General features: G+C 37.1%; 1 protein-coding gene across 6 annotated transcripts in view; it reads right to left on the bottom strand.

Moving 5' to 3' along the window:
* pcnx1 (pecanex 1) overlaps positions 1 to 20,678 on the bottom strand; it is a 243,376-nt gene that overhangs the window by 31,892 nt on the left and 190,806 nt on the right. For all 6 annotated transcript variants that reach the window (XM_073040246.1, XM_073040248.1, XM_073040251.1 and 3 more), the window contains 8 exons: positions 19,581 to 19,673; positions 17,661 to 17,811; positions 15,151 to 15,292; positions 11,757 to 11,934; positions 8,352 to 8,460; positions 7,320 to 7,449; positions 4,475 to 4,533; positions 300 to 515 (listed from right to left, as the gene is read on the bottom strand). In XM_073040246.1, coding sequence (XP_072896347.1) covers positions 300 to 515; positions 4,475 to 4,533; positions 7,320 to 7,449; positions 8,352 to 8,460; positions 11,757 to 11,934; positions 15,151 to 15,292; positions 17,661 to 17,811; positions 19,581 to 19,673 — 1,078 coding nt within the window. The remainder of the gene's footprint in view (positions 1 to 299; positions 516 to 4,474; positions 4,534 to 7,319; positions 7,450 to 8,351; positions 8,461 to 11,756; positions 11,935 to 15,150; positions 15,293 to 17,660; positions 17,812 to 19,580; positions 19,674 to 20,678) is intronic.

The raw sequence follows: 20,678 nt of genomic DNA, 5'->3' as shown, positions 1-20,678 counted from the left end.
GGCACAATATTATTATTCTGAGAGCACCAGCAATAGGAACACCTGAGAACAAGCTTAATTTTCAAGCATGAAAAATTATATCACTCAGTGCCTGCCTGACACAGAAATCACCGATGCATAATTCACACCTGTCAGTGCCCAGTTGCACTTCAGTGTGGTAGTCTGGAAGTAACTGATTTTCACACATATAGTGCTGAGAGAAAAAAAGAGAGTCATGTGTTAAAATTTCTAGGCTTCTGCACTTTGCTCATTAACTAGAGAGAGATGAGCAATATTACAACAGATGGCTGGTCTCTCACCTCTAAACTCCAGGCCCCGCAGCTGGTAGGTGACCAGGCCATTTCCAATTTCTATAAGGTGAACCAATGCATTGAGGTAGTCAGAAGCAAGAATGAAGCAATCCCCAGTATTGAAATTGCCCCAGCGTCCCAACATCAGGTCCCCACAGAGACTGTGCTGCAGAGATCTTGTCAAATGCTCATAAAAGATAGAATTCAGGTTGTTGTCATCTGAGCCTACGAAACATGATAGACACTGTTAAAGGCAGCATGTCCTGATCTGCAATTAGATTTTCAAAGACCTTCAAAAAGTTACAATTCTTTCATTGCTACCCAGGCATGATATCATTTTTTTAATTAGCAGTCTATTAAAAAAATTCACATTGGAACAATCCAAATACCAGAAATGTAAATAAGCAGTAAAAAAAAATCTAAGTGTAGAGGAGTCTGAGATACATGTAGGAATATAAAATGATGACTTCAAGCTGTAAGGTAGTTTTAAATATGATAATTTGCAAAATAAATCCTTTACATTTTTTCTTGCAGTCTCACCATTAAGTAGTTGTACTGAATTCACTTCCCATAACCTCCATGATACATGTTCTCAATTACTGCCATGATGTTACAAAAAAAGTGCAGAGGACATGATGTGCATATTGGCAGCAAACAGAGTTTATTGTAGATATGAAGGCTGAAGGACTAGGACTATGTTTCCTTCTACAGTATTTCAACAAAGATACTTAAACCTGTTTAAGTGCCTTTGTTGAAAAAGAAAATAGAATTATTTCTTACAAGTGAGCAAATTAATGCAGCAAAGTGTGCATTAATGTGGGCTCATTAAATATACAATGAATTCACAGAAGATCTTTACTCAGTAGCTAAGTTAATTATGACATACTAAGTTAATATTGTTTGTCTTAACAACCCAAGAAGAATGCTTCTTCCTCTCACTCTATGATAATTTTCCTGTTCTCTTGCCGAATCGTCAGGTAAATCTGCCTCAATGCTTATTAAGATGTTTATTTTTAAATCATGATATTGCTGCACCTGCATTGTATTTAAAGTCTAAGCATTTAAAACATTTTCCTTATTCTTAGTTTCATTTGTTAACTTCATCCAGCTGCCCATTGTGATAAATTCTCCTTAACGCTTCAAAGGCAACATGGTTTGGATTGGGAAATCAACTCATGAGGACACAAGGAGAGGAAATACACATCCTTTGGATGAGGGGTTCCCGACCTTTGGACCAGTATCATTAAGCAAGGGTTCCATGATCCCCAGGTTGGGAACCCCTGCTCTAGATGATCTTGCACATCTTAACTGTTATCAAGATAGCACAGTCATGAAAGAAAAACAACTGAAACAAACGTTAGAGGATTTATTAAAGAAAATGTTAACCGATGAGAGGATTTATTGCCATTTAGTGAATAATACACTTCAATGAGTAATTTATTACCTCTGGAATTATAACCACCTCTAATTAATAAAGATAGGGCAAGTACAGAGTGGAGACTAGAAAGGTGCATTATCCTGGTCCCTTAACAGTGGATTTATGTTTGTACATGAGAATGACACAGGAGAAAAATAAGATACCTGCAGAATTTGAGGCAAAATGGAAGCCAACAAAGACATTATTTAATAAGTTGCACCTGACAATGAGAAAGTAAGGTAGGTAAAGAAGAAACAACACTATGGGAATAGAAGCAAATAACTTTTGCCTCGGAACACAAAGAATTCTGCCGATTATACCTTTCAGGGTAATAAGGAACTCTGATTCAGACTATTTTAGGTGCTATAAGAAGGATGAAAACATCTAACCAAATACAAAAAATAATGAAAAAGATGAGAAACGTGATCAAAGTGAAACTCCCCAAACAGGCAATGTATAACATACTCAAACACACAATGGTGGAACTGTAATGCAGCATAAAGTTGAAGAACTTTTCCTATTCTATTTCTGGAATACATCTGAATTGCGATCTTACAATGGCACTCTTTAATTCAACACTGTTACTTTCTGCAGCAATAATTTTTATAGCCTGAAGTTAGCCACAAAACACCACTAGAAATGAGATTGGAATTGCTTTTACTATATTTAATACCTTTCATAGAAATTTGACTTAAATTGAATTAGCCTTGAATGAATCTGAACTCTGGTTCCAAGGGTGAAAATATTTACTGAGCAGCAACAGTTCCTAGTCATTTTCACTTTAACAACATGGTTTTGTATTTGAAAATGTTATGCTAGTCATTTAAAGTATTTGAATTGAGATTTAAAATTTGAAATTTTTTGAGGGCGTAAATGTTTTACCGTTTTGGTGAATGCACATCACCCAGTACTGTAACGCAGAAATGTCATGCACAAAGTAATACCCAGATTTTTTCTGAGTGTCATAAGAAAAACTAGCAACCATTGCTAAAGTGCACATTTGGTACTGTTCCACCATTGTCTATTGTAAGAGTAAGGCTCCAACTGAGCAAAGTAACATTAAGTTCAAAGTAAATTTATTATCAAAGTACATATATTTCACCACATACAACCCTGAGATTTGTTTTCTTGCAGGCATATTCAGTAAATCCAAAAACCATAAAAGAATCAATGACTCGCAACCAATGTGCAAAAGACACCAGAATGTACAAATACAAAAGAGAGAAAAAATAATAAATAAATAAACAACATATATCGGGAACATGATATAAGGAGTCCTTATAAGCGAGTCTATAGGTCTAGGGAAGAGTTCAGTGATGGGGCAAGTGAAGTTATCCCTATTGGTTCAAAAGCCTGTTGGTTGAGTGGTAATAACCTGCAGTGTGACCTGCAGAGCCTGGCAGTGTGAGTGCTGAGGCTCCTATACCTTCTTCCAGATGGCAGCAGCGAAAGAGAGCATGACCTACGTGGTGGTGTCCCTGATGATGGATGCTGCTTTCCTGCAACAGCGCCCCATGTGGATGTGCTCAATGAAAGGGAGGGCTTTACCCATGATGGACTGGGCTGTACACAGGATGATTCACACATAATTCAAATGAATTGAATTAAGGACCTATTATGAAGATTGCACATTCTATTTGTAAAAGAAAATAATTTTTACTTATCACCGTGACATTTTTTTGAGAAAGAGAAAAGTTATAGATTTCTTGATTTAACAGAGGGGGTAAAACATAATTTGAGAATTACTTTGCTTTATCAGAATAATCCTACAATTTAGAGGATTAGATTATGAGTGCAGGTTGCTTAAATTTGGTTGAATTCTCTGAGAGTAGAAGATCAGTGATTAAAGACAGTTCATTGAGATAAAACAGTTCTATTGCTTAAGGAAACGAGAACAAGGAATACAGCAACACACACAAAATCCAGATGGAACTCATCAAGACAAGCAGCCAACAACTATGGAGGAGAATTTTAGAGAACATGATCTTTAATAACTGAGTTAGACCATTTAAGGTGAAAATTGAAAGCAATTTTTCCATGAAATGCAAACAGAAATCTGAAAATTTCCCCACAAAATTGCATGATTGTTAGAATAATTGAAGCTTTCAAGACTGAGGTTAATAGACTCCTGGGATAAAGGAAAGTACAGTCCACTAGGGTCTAAATAAATGGCAAAGCAGACTTTAAAGCCAAATGACCTGTTCCTATTCTGATTCAATATTAGAATTCAGAAAATGTACACCAAGTGAAAGGAAGGGATAAGTTATCTCGAGTCAGAGTCTTAAAACTAAAGATAGACAAACTGAAGAATTGATCTCTTAGGTGAATTTGATACAGCATGACAATCATCATCATTATTTTACAATTTAATAATCATGAGGTAAACTAACTACTGCAACATTATGCAGTCAACACCAGTACAAATTATGCTACAGTAGCTTAGTTGATTCAGATATAAAGCTTCACAATTTGACTTTATAATGAAGATTTAGTTTGAAATTTATTGCAGGTACTCCCCAAGTAACAGCATGTTTCCATTCCTGCGAACTAATCATAATATAGACAGTTCAAAAGTTGGAAATTGGCCCTGACTGAGTTCCCAACTAGCAAAAGTGCCTTTGATACTACTGCAGCCGGCAAATACATCCCACTGGTTTCCTGATTGCTGGCTCACACTACAGTGTGTACATAGGTCAAGTACTTGTATACTGAGTAGCTCTTGTATTACAGCAATTACTTTCTGAGAAGAAAATCTTTTGTATCCTACCTGGGTTTCTATCAAGCTGGGATGCCAACCTTGTATTTGAGTGATCCACCCGCTTTGTACTGCAAAATAAATTGAAGTTTTAATGCTAAAGACTGTAGAACACAAAATAAAATGGAAGCAGTCAACATGACTTATCAAATCTGTAACAGCAGTGTAAAGATGTAGGGTTCAGACCCACAACCCCTAAATTTCTTGCTTAGAAATAATCATAGATAGAGTAAGGCTAGAGGCTCTCTGAGAGGGAAGAGGAGATGACATGAACCACAGGAATCAGATTTAGATAGATAGATAGACAGATAGATACTTTATTCATCCCCATGGGGAAATTCAACTTTTTTTTCCAATGTCCCATACACTTGTTGTAGCAAAACTAATTACATACAATACTTAACTCAGTAAAAAATATGATATGCATCTAAATCACTATCTCAAAAAGCATTAATAATAGCTTTTAAAAAGTTCTTAAGTCCTGGCGGTAGAATTGTAAAGCCTAATGGCATTGGGGAGTATTGACCTCTTCATCCTGTCTGAGGAGCATTGCATTGATAGTAACCTGTTGCTGAAACTGCTTCTCTGTCTCTGGATGGTGCTATGTAGAGGATGTTCAGAGTTATCCATAATTGACCGTAGCCTATTCAGCGCCCTTCGCTCAGCTACCGATGTTAAACTCTCCAGTACTTTGCCCACGACAGAGCCCGCCTTCCTTACCAGCTTATTAAGACGTGAGGCGTCCCTCTTCTTAATGCTTCCTCCCCAACACGCCACCACAAAGAAGAGGGCGCTCTCCACAACTGACCTATAGAACATCTTCAGCATCTCACTACAGACATTGAATGACGCCAACCTTCTTAGGAAGTACAGTCGACTCTGTGCCTTCCTGCACAAGGCATCTGTGTTGGCAGTCCAGTCTAGCTTCTCGTCTAGCTGTACTCCCAGATACTTGTAGGTCTTAACCTGCTCCACACATTCTCCATTAATGATCACTGGCTCCATATGAGGCCTAGATCTCCTAAAGTCCACCACCATCTCCTTGGTCTTGGTGATATTGAGACGCAGGTAGTTTGAGTTGCACCATATCACAAAGTCCTGTATCAGTTTCCTATACTCCTCCTCCTGTCCATTCCTGACACACCCCACTATGGCCGTGTCATCAGCGAACTTCTGCACATGGCAGGACTCCGAGTTATATTGGAAGTCTGATGTGTACAGGGTGAACAGGACCGGAGAGAGTACGGTTCCCTGCGGCGCCCCTGTGCTGCTGACCACCGTGTCAGACCTACAGTCTCCCAACCGCACATACTGAGGTCTATCTGTCAAGTAGTCCACTATCCAATCCACCATGTGAGAGTCTACTCCCATCTCCGTTAGTTTGTGCCTTAAGATCTTGGGCTGGATGGTGTTAAAGGCACTAGAGAAGTCAAGGAATGTAATCCTCACAGCACAACTGACCCCCTCTAGGTGAGAGAGTGATTTGTGCAGCAAATACGTGATAGCATCCTCCACTCCCACCTTCTCCTTATACGCAAACTGAAGAGGATCCTGGGCATGCCTGGTTTGTGGCCTCAGATTCTGTATTATCAGCCGCTCCATGGTCTTCATAACGTGCGACGTCAAGGCAACAGGTCTGAAGTCATTCAACTCCTTTGGTTGTGGTTTCTTCGGTACCGGGACAATACAGGATGTTTTCCACTGTCTGGGTACTCTTCTCTGCTCCAGGCTCATGTTGAAGATGCGCTGTAGTGGTTCTCCCAGCTCAGTCGCACAGGCCCTCAGTAATCGTGGGGAAACTCCATCCGGTCCAGCCGCCTTGCTGGTACAGATCTTCCTCAGTTGACCTTCCACCTGTGCAGCCGTAATCCTGGGTGTGGGCAAGGTCTCCTGTGAGTGGCTATTTTCCTGTGAGGGAAGTAAGCCTGGTGTGGATTTCTGCGGTGAGGATGAGATTGAGCTGTCGAACCTGTTGAAGAAGTTGTTCAGCTGGTTCGCTTTCTCCACATCTCCACTTATGTTCGCCCCCCGCTTTGCACCGCATCCGGTGATGATCTTCATCCCATCCCACACCTCCTTCATGCTTTTTTTCTGCAGCTTTTGTTCTAGCTTCCTCCTATACTGCTCCTTTGCTCCCCTTATCTGTACTCTGAGTTCCTTCTGAACTCTTTTAAGCTCCAACCGATCACCATCTTTAAAGGCCCTCTTCTTCTGGTTTAGGAGGCCTTTGATGTGACTCGTGATCCAGGGCTTATTATTGGGATAGCAGCGAACAGTTCTAACAGGGACAACTGCATCCACACAAAAGTTAATATAGTCCGTTGTGCATTTATCCATTTAATAATCTCCAGTACAGTAGCATCAACAGAAGTCTGGCATCAGAAAGGTGAAAGAGACAAAGGCCTTGTTATACTAAGCTTTAAAACTAGTTCAAATTAATGAATTTTCTGTTTGCTGGTCGTAACACTTGTATGCATGATGAGCCACAAGAAATGATCTGTGTGGCCTCATAGAAAACTGTCCTTGATTTGTCATCATCTCCCAAATTTGGAGACTTAGCAAAGAGCAATATTGAAGAAACATATTATTCTGGTCAAAGAGAAAGTGTTCTTTTGATATATAGCTGAGGCATAACAATACAGAGGGGCTTCTGTTCCTGTTCTCGAAATCTAAGTAGGACAGGGAGGAGCTTGATGGGTAAAGGACTTTTTGGTGAAGCAGCAGAGAATGAAGAAGAATCAAGAAAGGGGCAGGGTAAAAGGAAGACAAAAACCGAGGACAGAGGTCGAGTAAAGTGACAATGTATTCTCACCCGTGAGCATTCAGTGATTAGTGACATTATAAACAAAGCACTTACTTGTAGTCTCTTTCCCAGAACTTGACTGGTCGTACATATGAAGTAATGAATATTGCACTTCCGAGAAATGGGTTTAAAGGAGTAGAGAATAAAGCTGACACAATCGCCTGAACAAATAACATAGCTGAATCTGAAGCAAAGCAATAGCTAAGGAGTGAAAACACATTGTATAACTTGTAGTGCAATCCCCAAAATAAAGACATTATATCAACCAGATCGAGATCTATTTTCAGGGTGAACGAGAAAGCATATTTTGCCCAATTATCAGGAGTGTTTTAGATTTGCCTCCCTGTCTTGTTGACAAGTGTATTGGGCATTTATTTCAACTGTTTTTGGCTCACTTCTGCTAAAACAGAAACAAAGAAATAATTAATGATTGTGACAAATAAAAACAGGTTATATACATGCTTAGGGGAAACACTTAAAATAACCCAAGTTCACATGCTGGCTGTATTATTCGTTTGGAATCAAATCCGTGGCAGAACTTTTTTACAATCCCATCAGGTATGTTATGCATTCCAGCAGCTGGATGGTTTTGCTGCACAAATCATTTGCTTCTGGAATTCAGTTTTCAGGCAATATGAAAGTAAACTTAATTAGCTGACTTCAGTAAGTAGTCTTGATATGTTTCAATCCATATATGTCAATTCCCAAGTAAGTTGTATGAATGTCAGAACTAAATAAATGTGGAAGAAAAACAGAATACAGCAGACACTAGAAAAGACAAATATATTCTTTTTTTTTGGCCTGGGAACTAATTCAATTTTCTTGTCACATTTAAACAAACATTCACTATTAGAAAACTGATTTAAGTAAATTGCCTTAAGTGCTCTTAACATTTATTGGATATTCACTGTGACTTAGTAGCAACTCAAGCTCAACATCATTTGAGTTATATTACTACAGGAGTTTCAATGCCCATCTGAAAATTAGGCAGGCCCAAGTACAAAGCAAATCCGCAGTTCACAAAAGGGTCTGTAACACCCCAATATCAAAAGCAGCAATTGTTTTCTAAGCACGAGTAAAGGATACGAGGTACAGCGAAAGGCTGAGCAAAAGCATGAAATGCTGATCCCCATGTGATTTGCCAAGGTGCAATATATGTGTAGACAAATCTCAATTTGTAGAAAAGTTCCCATAACTAAAACAAAATTGAAAATATTAAACGTATTTCAGCCTTTGATTTCAAATCTCTCACCATCAAAATACTATTTATTTCATACATAAATTAAGTACAATGTAGCCCTGTATTCTACACTAGAATGGTATCCAGTTCTTTGCTGACAAATAAGTGCTTGCTGGTCATAGTGTTCTGGTGGCATCACTTAGAGCAAATCACTTAGAATTCTGAAAGAATGCATTTTTAATATGTTCTATAATGTACCAGAATCATTGAGATGCTGTATATTATCCCAATTATATCATGCTACATCTATAAATGTTGAGAAAACTTCTGTATCATATAAACAGATGATTCTAAATAATTTAGAAAGATATTTAGTTCCTTATAACATAAGGAATTATTAGCATAAAAGGCTGCAAATTCTATATAAAATAATGCAGATATTCTAGGTATAGTAATATATATTTCAGTATTTTAAACAGGCAATAATTTTCTCTATCACAGCTGCTTAGCTAATAGAAGAGGCCATTTTCTTATGTGAACTCTATGGTGCAAAAAACAGCATCAAGAGAAAAATTGTTAGGTCAAAGCCAAGAACATATTTCATTAACCCTACTAAAGTAACAGAAACAAAATCTCTGAAATAAAAATGGTAAAAGTTGGAAATACTCATCAAGTTAGGGCACATTTATTTCAGCTTTTATGATGAAGAGTCAAAGAGAAGGGTGGGAAGGAGATGAAGGAAACTGTAGAGCTGCAGTTGGAGTTATTTACTTCAGCTGAGGACAGTGCCCAGTTAATGCATATCTAAAACAATTCTGATTCAAGTCTTGCACTTTTTACATCTACAGTAATGGAGTTTTGAGGCTTGCTTCATAAAAAACCTTTTTGTTGCATGTCTTAGCACTGATATGTACTAAATAGATAAAATTATTCTCTTTGTCCAAACTAAATTCACTGCTGCAACCTATTTCATTACCAATATCCTTTCAACAGTATTATTTTTAATGAACATATCTGAAATCGCAGATCAATTATTATGTCAATCTAATTCCTTCAGTATTACTTTGTTGTCGAAAATTTTAAAAAGTGAAATGAATATCTGGAAAACTATCTTAAAACCCTTGCTGTTCTGTCCTTTCTATTCTTCCCAAATCCAATATTTTTACATTTAAGTTACCCACTCCAATTTACACTTAAAATCTGTGATTCTGATTTGCAATATTTACTTAGCTGTCCTCTTCACTGAGGTTGCTGATGCAAAAGCAGTCTTCTTTGTAGTTGCAAGAAACAGGTTATGAACCTTTTCCAATTACCTGGTTTTCTGCATTAATTACTCATAAAAAGTGATCTGATCTTCATCTAAGTCACAATAATAAACAAGCACAATCTGCCTAAACTACTAACACCCAGACAATTGTACTTATTCTCATCAATATCGAGTACACCATTTAAACAATCACAGTCTAGGTTCAAAAAAGTATGTGAACCTAAAAGTATAGGGTAATTCCTTCTACAAAAGCTATTTGGCATCAGGTGTTGCAATTAATGAGATGAGGTTGGAGATGTGGGTTGTAGAGGTGCCCTGCCCTATAAAAAAGACACACAAAGTCAGGTTACTCTCAGAGCCTGCCCTTCTCCAGAAAGATCTGTTTATGTGCATCATGCCTTGATCAAAAGAACTTCAGAGGACCTTAGAAGTAGTATTGTAGAGGTACATGAAGTGGAAAAGGCTACAAAATCATTTCTAAAGACCTGAGTGTTCATCAGTCCACAGTAAGAGAAATTGCCTACAAATGGAGGAAATTCAGTACTGCTGCTACTCTCCCTAGGAGTGGGATCCCGTTGGAGATGACGGAAGTTGTGGAGACCTATATGCTGGATGCGGAGGCTGGTAGGGTTGTTGATGGTGGGGCATCTCTTCCATTTCATGTATCCCTTCCTCCACTATCAACGCTGACCTCAACCAGATCTCTTCCATTTCACGTATGCCTGCCATCCTCCCATCCTCCTGCCACCTATCAGGGACAGGGTTCCTCTTGTCCTCACCTCCCACCCCACCAGCCTTCATGTCCATCACATAATTCTCTGCATTCCACCATCTCCAACTGGATCCCACCACCAAGCACATCTTTCCCTCCCCCTCACTTTCTGCTTTCCGCAGGGATCGCTCCCTTGTCCATTCATCCCTCCCCACTGATCTCCCTCCTGGCACATCCTCCCTCACTACCATTCAGGGCCCCAAACAGTCTTTCCAGGTGAGGCGACACTTCACCTGTGAATTTGTTGGGGTCGTATACTGTGTCCAGTGCTCCCAGTGTGGCCTCCTGTATATTGGTGAGACCCAACGTAGATTGGGAGACCGTTTTGTCGAGCATCTATGCTTCATCCACCAGAAGAAGTGGGATCTCCCAGTGGCCACCCATTTCAATTCCACTTCCCATTCCCATTCTGATACGTCAATCCACGGCCACCACTACTATCGTGGAAAGGCCACACTCAAGTTGGAGGAACAACAACCTTGTATTTCATCTGGGTAGCCTCCAACCTGATGGCACAAACATCCACTTTTCAAACTTCAAGTAGCAACCCCCCCCCCCCCCCCGATCCCCTCCTTCACCATTTCCCATCCCTTTTTCCCTTTCTCCTCCTTGCCTGCCCATTGCCTCCCTCTGGTGCCCCTCCCTTTTTCTTTGTGTCCTGGGCTTCTATCCCCTCTTATTGGACTCCCCCTTCTCCAGCCCTGTATCTCTTTCACCAATCAACTTCCCATCGCTTTACTTTATCCCTGTCCCTCCCAGTTTTGCTTACCAACTTGTGTTTCTCTCTCCCATCCCCAACATTTTAAATCTACTCCTCAGCTTTTTTTCTTGAGTCCTGCCGAAGGCTCTCAGCCAGAAATGATGCTGTCTGGTCTGCTGAGTTCCTCCAGCATTTTGTGTGTGTTGCTTGGATTTCAGCATCAGCAGATTTTCTCCTGTTTGTGATTAGTTTAGGCAGATTGTGTTTGTCTATTATTTTCATTTAGATGACAATCAGACCATGTTTTATGAGTAATTAATGCAGAAAACCAGGTATCTGCAAAGGATTCACAAACTTTTTCTTGTAACTGTAAATGGTTAAGATACACGAAGTACAACAGATCTTTACAAGTATCTCTTTTATCCAATTATCTATGATATAAGGAATACCAAAATAACTGAACTGTGCACTACCACCCCCTTTCTGAATGCTGCTTCTCTTCAAGTCAATGACTGAAAATTACTATTTTATGTTACATTGAGGAATTATATTTTGTTCTTTTAATAACATACCTTACTGAATAATATAGACATGAAGAAGAGGTCCAGTAGCAGAGTTTCTGAAAAATCTTTATAATCGAAGGTGAAGAATAGCACAGTGAAAACAACAGTCACATATTGGTAAGTAGGACTACTGTATGAAAATCGAAGCAATTTCATCCCTGCGATGGTGATCATTAAAGCACCAAACCTTGAGGATAGAACAGAATTGATTCTTGAGAGTACCATACTTAACGCAATTGTGTAATCATGATGCTACGCAAAACAAGTCATTTTAAAAAAAAAATTGTTATTGAATTTTCAAATAGGTTACAGAAAGAAAAAAAATTATCAACCCTTCCCCCCTCCCCCCTAACATATCCCTATAGAAAAAAAAGAAAAAAGAAAGAAAGAAAGAAAGAAAGAAAGAAAGAATGCCTGGATATCGGAAGATCCCCACATGCTCCATGGAGTTCATAATAGCTTTAATATGTATATTTATTTCTTTCCCCAGATAACCAATAACTTTATCTTCGGAGAACCTATATATTTAATCCTATTTTTTGTAAATAAGGGCGCCAAATTTTCAGAAATATTTCATACTTATCTCTTAAATTATAAGTAATTTTTTCAAGTGGAATGCAGCTAAAAATTTCATTTTTCCAATGATCTATACTTAAGTATGAATCCGATTTCCAAGTAACTGCAATAGCCTTTTTGTCTACTGCAAATGCAATTTTTATGAATTCTTTCTGATATGTATTCAATTTGGATTTCGATTTTATCCCTTCAATATCGCCTAGTAAAAATAATGTTGGATTATGTGGAAGTTGTATTCCAATAATTTGTTCCAGTAAAACTCTTAAATTTGTCCAAATTTAATTGAATTTTAAAACAAGACCAAGTAGAGTGTAAAAAAGTAACAATTTCTTGATTACATCGAAAACATTAATCAGATAAATTTGAGTTTAATCTATCTATTTTTTGAGGTGTAATATATATTTGATGTAAAAAGTTATTTTGTACTAATCTTAGTCGAACATTTACTGTATTTGTCATACTGTCAAGACATCATCTTGACCAACTTGTTTAATCAATTTTAATATTCAAATCAGTTCCCCATTTTTGTCTTGACTTATGAATTCCTTGTTTAATTGCCTGTTTTTGAATCAGATTATACATACCAGAAATAATTTTTTTTAATTTTTCCTTTATAAATTAAAGTTTCTATTTCATTAGGTTTCGGTAATAACATTGTTTGACCCAATTTATCTCTTAAATAAGCCCTTAATTGGAAATAACAGAAAAGAGTGTTATTTGATATTTTATATTTATTCTTTAATTGGTCAAATGACATTAATATACCTCCTTCAAAACAGTCTCCTATATATCTAATCCCTTTGTGAATCCAGTTATATAAAAGTGATTATCCATTGTAAAAGGGATAAGTTTATTTTGAATTAAAGGTCTCTTTGCTAATAAAGATTTCTTTATCTCATCATCAACATTTATCTTATTCCATAAATCAATCAAATGTTTTAGTATAGGAGATTCTTTCTTTTCCCGTATCCATTTAGATTTCCATTTATATATAAGATCTTCTGGTATATTTTCTCCTATTTTGTCTAATTCTATTCTAATCCATGCCGGTTTATCTTCATCAAAAAAAGATGCAATAAATCTAAGTTGATTTGCTTTGTAATAATTCTTAAAATTTGGTAATTGTAACCCTCCTAGGTCAAATTTCCATGTCAATTTTTCCAACGATATTCTTCACATCTTACCTTTCCAAAGGAATTTCCTCACACATTTATTTAACTTTTGAAAAAAATTCTGCAGTAATTGTATTGGTAGTGTTTGGAATAAATATTGTAATCTAGGGAATATATTCATTTTTACAGCATTGACTCTTCCTATTAATGTTATTGGTAACATCATCCATTTATCAAGATCCTCTTGAATTTTTTTCAATAATGGCAAATAATTTAATTTATATAAATTCTTTATATCATTATCAACTCTTATACCTAAATACTTTATACCATTTATTGGCCATCTAAATTGAGATATTAATCAACATTGACTATAATCTCCTTTAGTAAGGGGTAGAATTTCACTTTTATCCCAATTTATTTTGTACCCTGATATTTTCCCATATTCTTCCAATCTAGAAGATAATTTATGCAACAAATGCAATGGGTTATAGTTAGATAAATCAGCAAAACAAGTCATTGATATGATTTCAAAATAAATGGAATTAAATACTTTGCAAATTCTATTCCAATACAAATTGTAATTTTTTAATTAGATTTGCTTATTTAACAATCAACAAATCAACACTTGAACATGTTTTGCACATCTATGAACTAAATCCAATTTTCCAGTCACTCTTTGCTGCCAATTTGAAATTATATATGTTAATCAGATCAAAGAATCTCATCCTAGGAGAAATACAGACATATTCCATTGCTGTTCCACACTGAAAGTGTTAAATTATTAAATGGCTGCAAACATTGGAAGCTGGAAATCTAGGCACAGTCAGATTTCACATCAAAGTTTACAGTATGAGCAAACCTATCATGTACTGACTGCATTACACTAAAAAACAGCCCATTAGTAAAATCAGGGAAGTAACTTATAACACACTAGAAACATTACAAAAATACTATGACTGCAGAATTATAGCTATTTGCTGGTCGCCGGAAGCAGCATACTTCATCAAGGACCTCCATCATCCAGGCCATGTTCTCTCCTCACTGCTCCCGTTAGCAAGGTGGTAGAAGAGCCTCAGGACTACACCACCTGGTTCGGGAACAATTATTGCTCCTCAACCATCAGGGTCTTGAACCACAGGGGATACTTCACTCAACTTTACTCACCCCATCACTGAACTGTACCCACTATCTATGGACTCTTGCAAGGACTTTTCATCTCATGTTCTTGATATTCATTGTTTATTTATTATAATAATAATTTATTTTCTTTGTTTTGCACTTTCACAGTTTGTTGCCTTTTGCACATTGGTTGTTTGTCAATCTTGCTAGGTGCAGTATTTCACTGGTTCTATTTACTGTGAATGCCCACAAGAAAATGCTTCTCAGGGTTGTATATGGTGACATATATGTACTTTGATAATGAATTTACTTTGAACTTTTGAACAAATAGCTAATTAATATCACTGAATAACCATGGGGGAATCAAGACAAACAGAGCGAAAATATCCCCCAATTGATAGAAGGAGATGTTACCAAAACATAATCAGCACAAATTTTCTGGCAGGGACTCTAACACGGTCATCTCCATGAAGTTCTTGACTAAGGAACTTTAAATAGGGTGATCTACTGGCTTTGCCAGAAGTAATATACAACACAAAACTGAAAAGTAATAATATCAGTGATGTAGAGAATGATAAAGAGAAACACCTTACTCTGCGTCCAGTTTCTTTGGACTAGCTATTGCCTTTGCACTGCTGCTCAGCTCATTAAGGACAATCAATGGGTAAATGACATTCTTTTCCACAAAAAGCAGCCACACATACATCTTTTCAAACCACATAACATGAGCAGCATCTGCAAGAAGAAAAGAGTTAAGTGGCTTTCTGAAGAATATGCAGCTAAACAATACATCACTAGAGCATAGACAAGACCAAAGCAGTCACTCTGCAGATGCTTTATAATATATTTAAAGCACACATGACATTAATAATCAGGAGTATTTCTACTGGCAATGATTGGACTATCACTAAATATTATGACCACATAACTTTACCAATATGCAGCATACATTTTTGAGTTCATGAGAGAAATGTAGCATACAATGCCTATAAAAAGTATTCACCGTCCGTGTTAGTTTTCATGTTTTATAGCTTTATAACATTGAATCGTAGTGGATTTACTTTGGTTTTTCTGACACTGATCAACAGAAAAGACCCTTTTGTGTTAAAGGTAAAACAAATTTCTCCAAATTTGTCTAAATTTATTACAATTATTAAACCCCAAATAATTGATTGCATAATTACTCAGCCCCTTCAAATCAGTATTTAGTAGATACCTTTGGCAGCAATTACATCCTTGATGTCTGTGTGAATAGATCTCTCTCAGCTTTGCAAAATCTGGACACTGCAACTTTTTTCCATTCTTCTTTATAAAACTACTCAAGTTCTGTCAGATTACATGGGAATTATTTCAGGTCCAGCCACAAATTCTCAATTAGATTGAGGTCTGGACTTTGATTTGGCCACTCCAGGACATTAACTTTATTGCCTTAAGCCTTTCTTATGTGGTTTTGGCTTTATGCTTGGGGTCATTGTCTTGCTGGAAAACAAATCTTGTCCCAAGTTGCAGTTCTCTTGCAGACTGCAGCAGGTTTTCCTCCAGAATTTCCCTGTATTTTGCTGCATTCATTTTACCTTCTACCTTCACAAGCCTTCCAGGGCCTGCTGCAGTGAAGCATCCCCACAGCACGATGCAGCCACTGCCATGCTTCATGGTAGGGATGGTGTGTTTTTGATGATGTGTGGTGTTGGGCCTATGCCAAACATAGCGTTTAGTCCGATGGCCAAAAAGCTGAATTTTGGTTTCATCAGATCATAGAACCTTCTTCCAGATGACTTCCGAGTCTCCCACATGTCTTCTGGCAAACTCTGGCCAAGGTTTCACGTGAGATTTTTTTTTTCCAACAGTGACTTTCTCTGCCACTCTCCCATAAATTAGTGACTGGTGAAGCACCCGAGCAACAGTTGTATGGGCAGGCTCTCCCATCTCACCCACTGAAGCTTGCATCTCCTCCAGAGTTGTCATAGGTCTTTTGGTGGCTCCCTCACTGGTCTTCTTCTTGTATGGTCACTCAGTTTTTGAGGACGGCCTGCTCTAGGCAGACTTACAGCTGCACCATATTCTTTTCATTTCTTGATGATTGATTTATCTGTACTCCAAGGGTACAGTTGACTTGGAAAATTTCTTGTATCCATCTCCTGACTTGTGCTTTTCAATAACCTTTTTGCAGAATGACTGGAGCGTCCTTTTGTCTTCATGATGTAGTTTTTGCCAGGATACTGTCTCACCAGCAGTTGGATCTTCTAGATACCGGTGTATTTTTACTATAATCAACTGAAACACCTTGACTGCACACCAGTTGATCCCAATTTAACTAAATGTGACTTCTAAAACCAATTGGCTGCACCAGTGATGATTTGGTGTGTCATATTAAAAGGGGTGAATATTCAGGCAATCAATAATTTTGTGTTTTATATTTGTAATTAATTTAAGTCACTTTGTAGAGATCTGTTTTCACTTTGACACAAAAGAGTCTTCTTCTGTTGATCAGTTTCAAAAAAAGCAAGTTAAGTCCACTGTGATTCAATGCTGTAAAACAAAAGAAAACTTCCAAGGAGGGGTGAATTTTTTTTTATAGGCACCGTAAATACAAGCCCTTAGGCCCAATGAATCCATGCCGACTAAAGTGCCCACTCAACTAGTCCCAATTTCCTGTGTTTGAGCCATAATTGTCCAAGCCCTGCCTCTTCATGTATCTATCCAAATATTTTTAAAAATAATACTACTTAATTAATATATAATGATTAATGGATTTTTAATACATTGAATATTCTGAAACAAGATGAAGACAGGACAACTAAGCAGTTAGAAATGTTTTCTTAATACTACTTTTGCAGTGGATTTTGTATGCTGCTTCACACAATTCTATAATATTGCCCCTTTGCTCTCTTAAAGAACACTATTATTTCAAACTTCACCTCCCTAAAAATGGTACTAGTCACAACACTAGGTTTCACTATCTTAGTAAATGCTGTATTGACTTTACTCCCAGGTAACTTTTGACAATATCTAGTTAAATCTATGAACTGTCCATCCCATCTTTTTTAAATAGTCACAATTCATTGTTGCTTTTTCTTTTCATAGCTTTTATAGGAATACCTACTTCTCACTTCAAACTGATAGTACTCCTTTGTTTTCAGCAATGGATGAGAGAAACAATGCCAAGGGAGCTGCTTCCTGAGCTGGGGTAGTAGGTAATGGGTTAGAAGTCCCACTGTACCTACCAGGGTATATAGCACATAGCTGAGGACAGGCTGGAAGACAAGAAACATATGCAATAAATAAACTTTCTTCAACATAGTCAAACTTGATAATTCATTATATGAAACATTAAGGTAGGTTAACAACCTAATATTAGTGTAAGTTTAATGGCATTTTTAGTACATAAAACCAAAAGGGGTTCGTATTTTGCAGGAACAAACACTAGAACTTGTAGAGAACCTCGGCAGGTCAGATAGCACTCGTAAGAAAAATAGAGCTAACATTTCAGGTCATTAACCCTCATCAGAACCAGAAGAAACAAATATTCTGTTACGATGAGAAAAAAACAAAACAAGGGGCAGCGTTGAAACAGGATGGAACGTGATTTAATTTCATTTTTTCCAGATCTGATGAAAGAACACTGACTTTAAAACAATTTTTTTTCTCTACAGACCTAGCTTGATTTTCCATCACTTAGTTTTTTTCCTGTCCAGTTAAAAGGTTTTCATAAAATATAGGAATTCATAAAAATGTTTAATAAATTAAAACATTCATAACAAATAACATTTCTAGTATTAGTTAATATTCAATTGGCATTCTCCTGCTATCTTGATTTAATAGAGATACACAAAAATTAAGAACAATTTATAACTTGAAGCAATAATACTCTACAGATTAAATTGTCCAATCTCTGGGTCTGTACTCACTGGAATTTAGAAGGATGGGGGGGGGGGGGATCTCACTGAAACCTTTCGAATGTTGAAAGACCTAGCCATGGTAGATGTGGAAAGGATATTTCCCATGGTGGGGGAGTCTAGGACCAGGCGACACAGCCTCAGGATGGAGGGGCATCTATTTAAAACAGAGATCCAAAGTATGTTTTTTCAGCCAGAGGGTAGTGAACTTGTGGAATTTATTACTACAGGTAGCTGTGGAGGCCAGATCATTGGGTGTATTTAAGGCAGAGCTTGATAGGTTCTTGATTGGACATGGCATCAAAGATTACTGGGAGAAGGCCGGGGAGTGGGGCTGAGGAAGGAAAAAGAAGGATCAACCATGACTGAATGGTGGAGCAAACTCAATGGGCCAAATGGCCTAATTTTGCTCCTATGTCATATGCTTAATAAAGACAGTGGACAGAATGCAGATAATTGGCAACAAATGCGAACATCATCAAATCTTAGAAGAAAAGCATGCTGAACAAAATAGCATTTATGTGAAGCATTTGGCAAAGCAGTATTAATTACCCAGAAAATTTTGAAAACTTACGAGTTTGTGACACATCCATAGTCTCCTAATCTGTTTGTTAACAATGTGCACTTGTTTAAGATTTCCAACTGCTGCATTGTTATTTCAAAACTTAAATATTTTTTATTAAATTTGTTTCATACCCAAATATGTAGTACACTACAATTCCACTGTACTTTATAGATTACTGCAGTATTGTTTTTTTAAAAAAATATATACATTCTAGTGTATTTTCCTAAATAGTGAATTTTGAGGTAAACTCTGCATCTGTTGAGTAACTAAATGTTTTTGTATTAAATAGCAAATTTTCTGAATCCAGATTTAGTCTTGACCTTCAATCCATCAGATCTCAATTTTTTACTCAAGTGACTAATTAGAGCACAAAAGGAATAAATCAATGCCTCATAAGCATAGAATTTTCATGAGCAGAATAGAGACCATTCCACAGAACATTAATCATGCTTATTTTTCTCTTGATTCTTTGCTAATAGGATTCTAGCAATCCTAGTCATTTGTATTGACCACTGGCCACACTGAATTTTGATTCTGCAAATAGAAAAGTGGAATATTTTACCTGCAGGGCAATGAAGACAGTGCTGACGTGGATTGCAAAATATAACACGGCAATGACTGCACAAACTATTAGATCTGACTGTAAACGTTCATTCTAAAGGAAACAAAAAATATGTAGGTTTATTGGATTAACACCTGACAGGGCAAGTTGTCTTATGAGAAAAGGTTGGACAGGCTAGGTTTCTATCCACTGGAGTCTAGAAAAGTGAGAGAACACTTTAAAAACATAAAGCATCTTGAGGGATGTTGATAGAATGGATGTGGAAAGGTTACTCTCCCTAGTTTGAGAATCCAAAATTAGGGATCAATATTTAAAACACGAGGTGATTTGTTTTTTTCTTTCTGAATATCATACATCTTTGGAAAAGATGATTGAAGCAGAATCTGAATATTATTAAGGCAGTGGCAGATTCTTGATAAATAATGTTGTGAATGTTTACCATGATTCACAGAAATGCAGAGACAGGGTTATTAAATGGCAAAGGAATCCTAGAGGCCAAAGGGCCTACTTGTACCTCTAATATGCAAGTACATACGGTATATTCCCTATTCAAGCTACACTTGTTCATTGACTTGTGTAAGACAGTAGCACCAGGTGCTCATGAAATTAAAATGCCAACCTGAATGAAGCTTCAATATAGGACTACATCTTTTCCAAATAACTAATTCAGTATGATTTAAACCAAGTGAAGTGATCCCACAACCCAGCAGCAAAATTCTCAATTCCATTGCATAGCTTCTTGCTTTGTGGCTGCCTAAAAGGAGAAAAATTTTAAGGTGTATATTTATACATTTTTGATAATAAATATGCTTTGAATCTTGAATAAATAGTGGTGGACAAAGAAGAACTTATAGGGAAAAGATGCCCATAAAAACATAGGGCGGTAGTCCAATGTGGTATGAAGTTCCCCACCTCTCTATTTGAAAATGGAGATGTTGTTGCTATGGGCATAATAACTAATGGAAAACTATAACTTGTCAAACTGTATTCTACTAAAAGTCAAGTCACTTCAACTGGACACCTTCTGGGTCAGGGCTTCAGGGCTTGTGACAGGAACAAGCAACAAAGGCCAGTAATGACACAGATGAAATTTAGGGA

This window comes from Hemitrygon akajei, chromosome 3 (assembly GCF_048418815.1).
Source record: "Hemitrygon akajei chromosome 3, sHemAka1.3, whole genome shotgun sequence".
Lineage (NCBI taxonomy): Eukaryota > Metazoa > Chordata > Chondrichthyes > Myliobatiformes > Dasyatidae > Hemitrygon > Hemitrygon akajei.
Note: the sequence above shows the minus strand (reverse complement) of the source record. Positions and strands in the feature narration are given on the sequence as shown.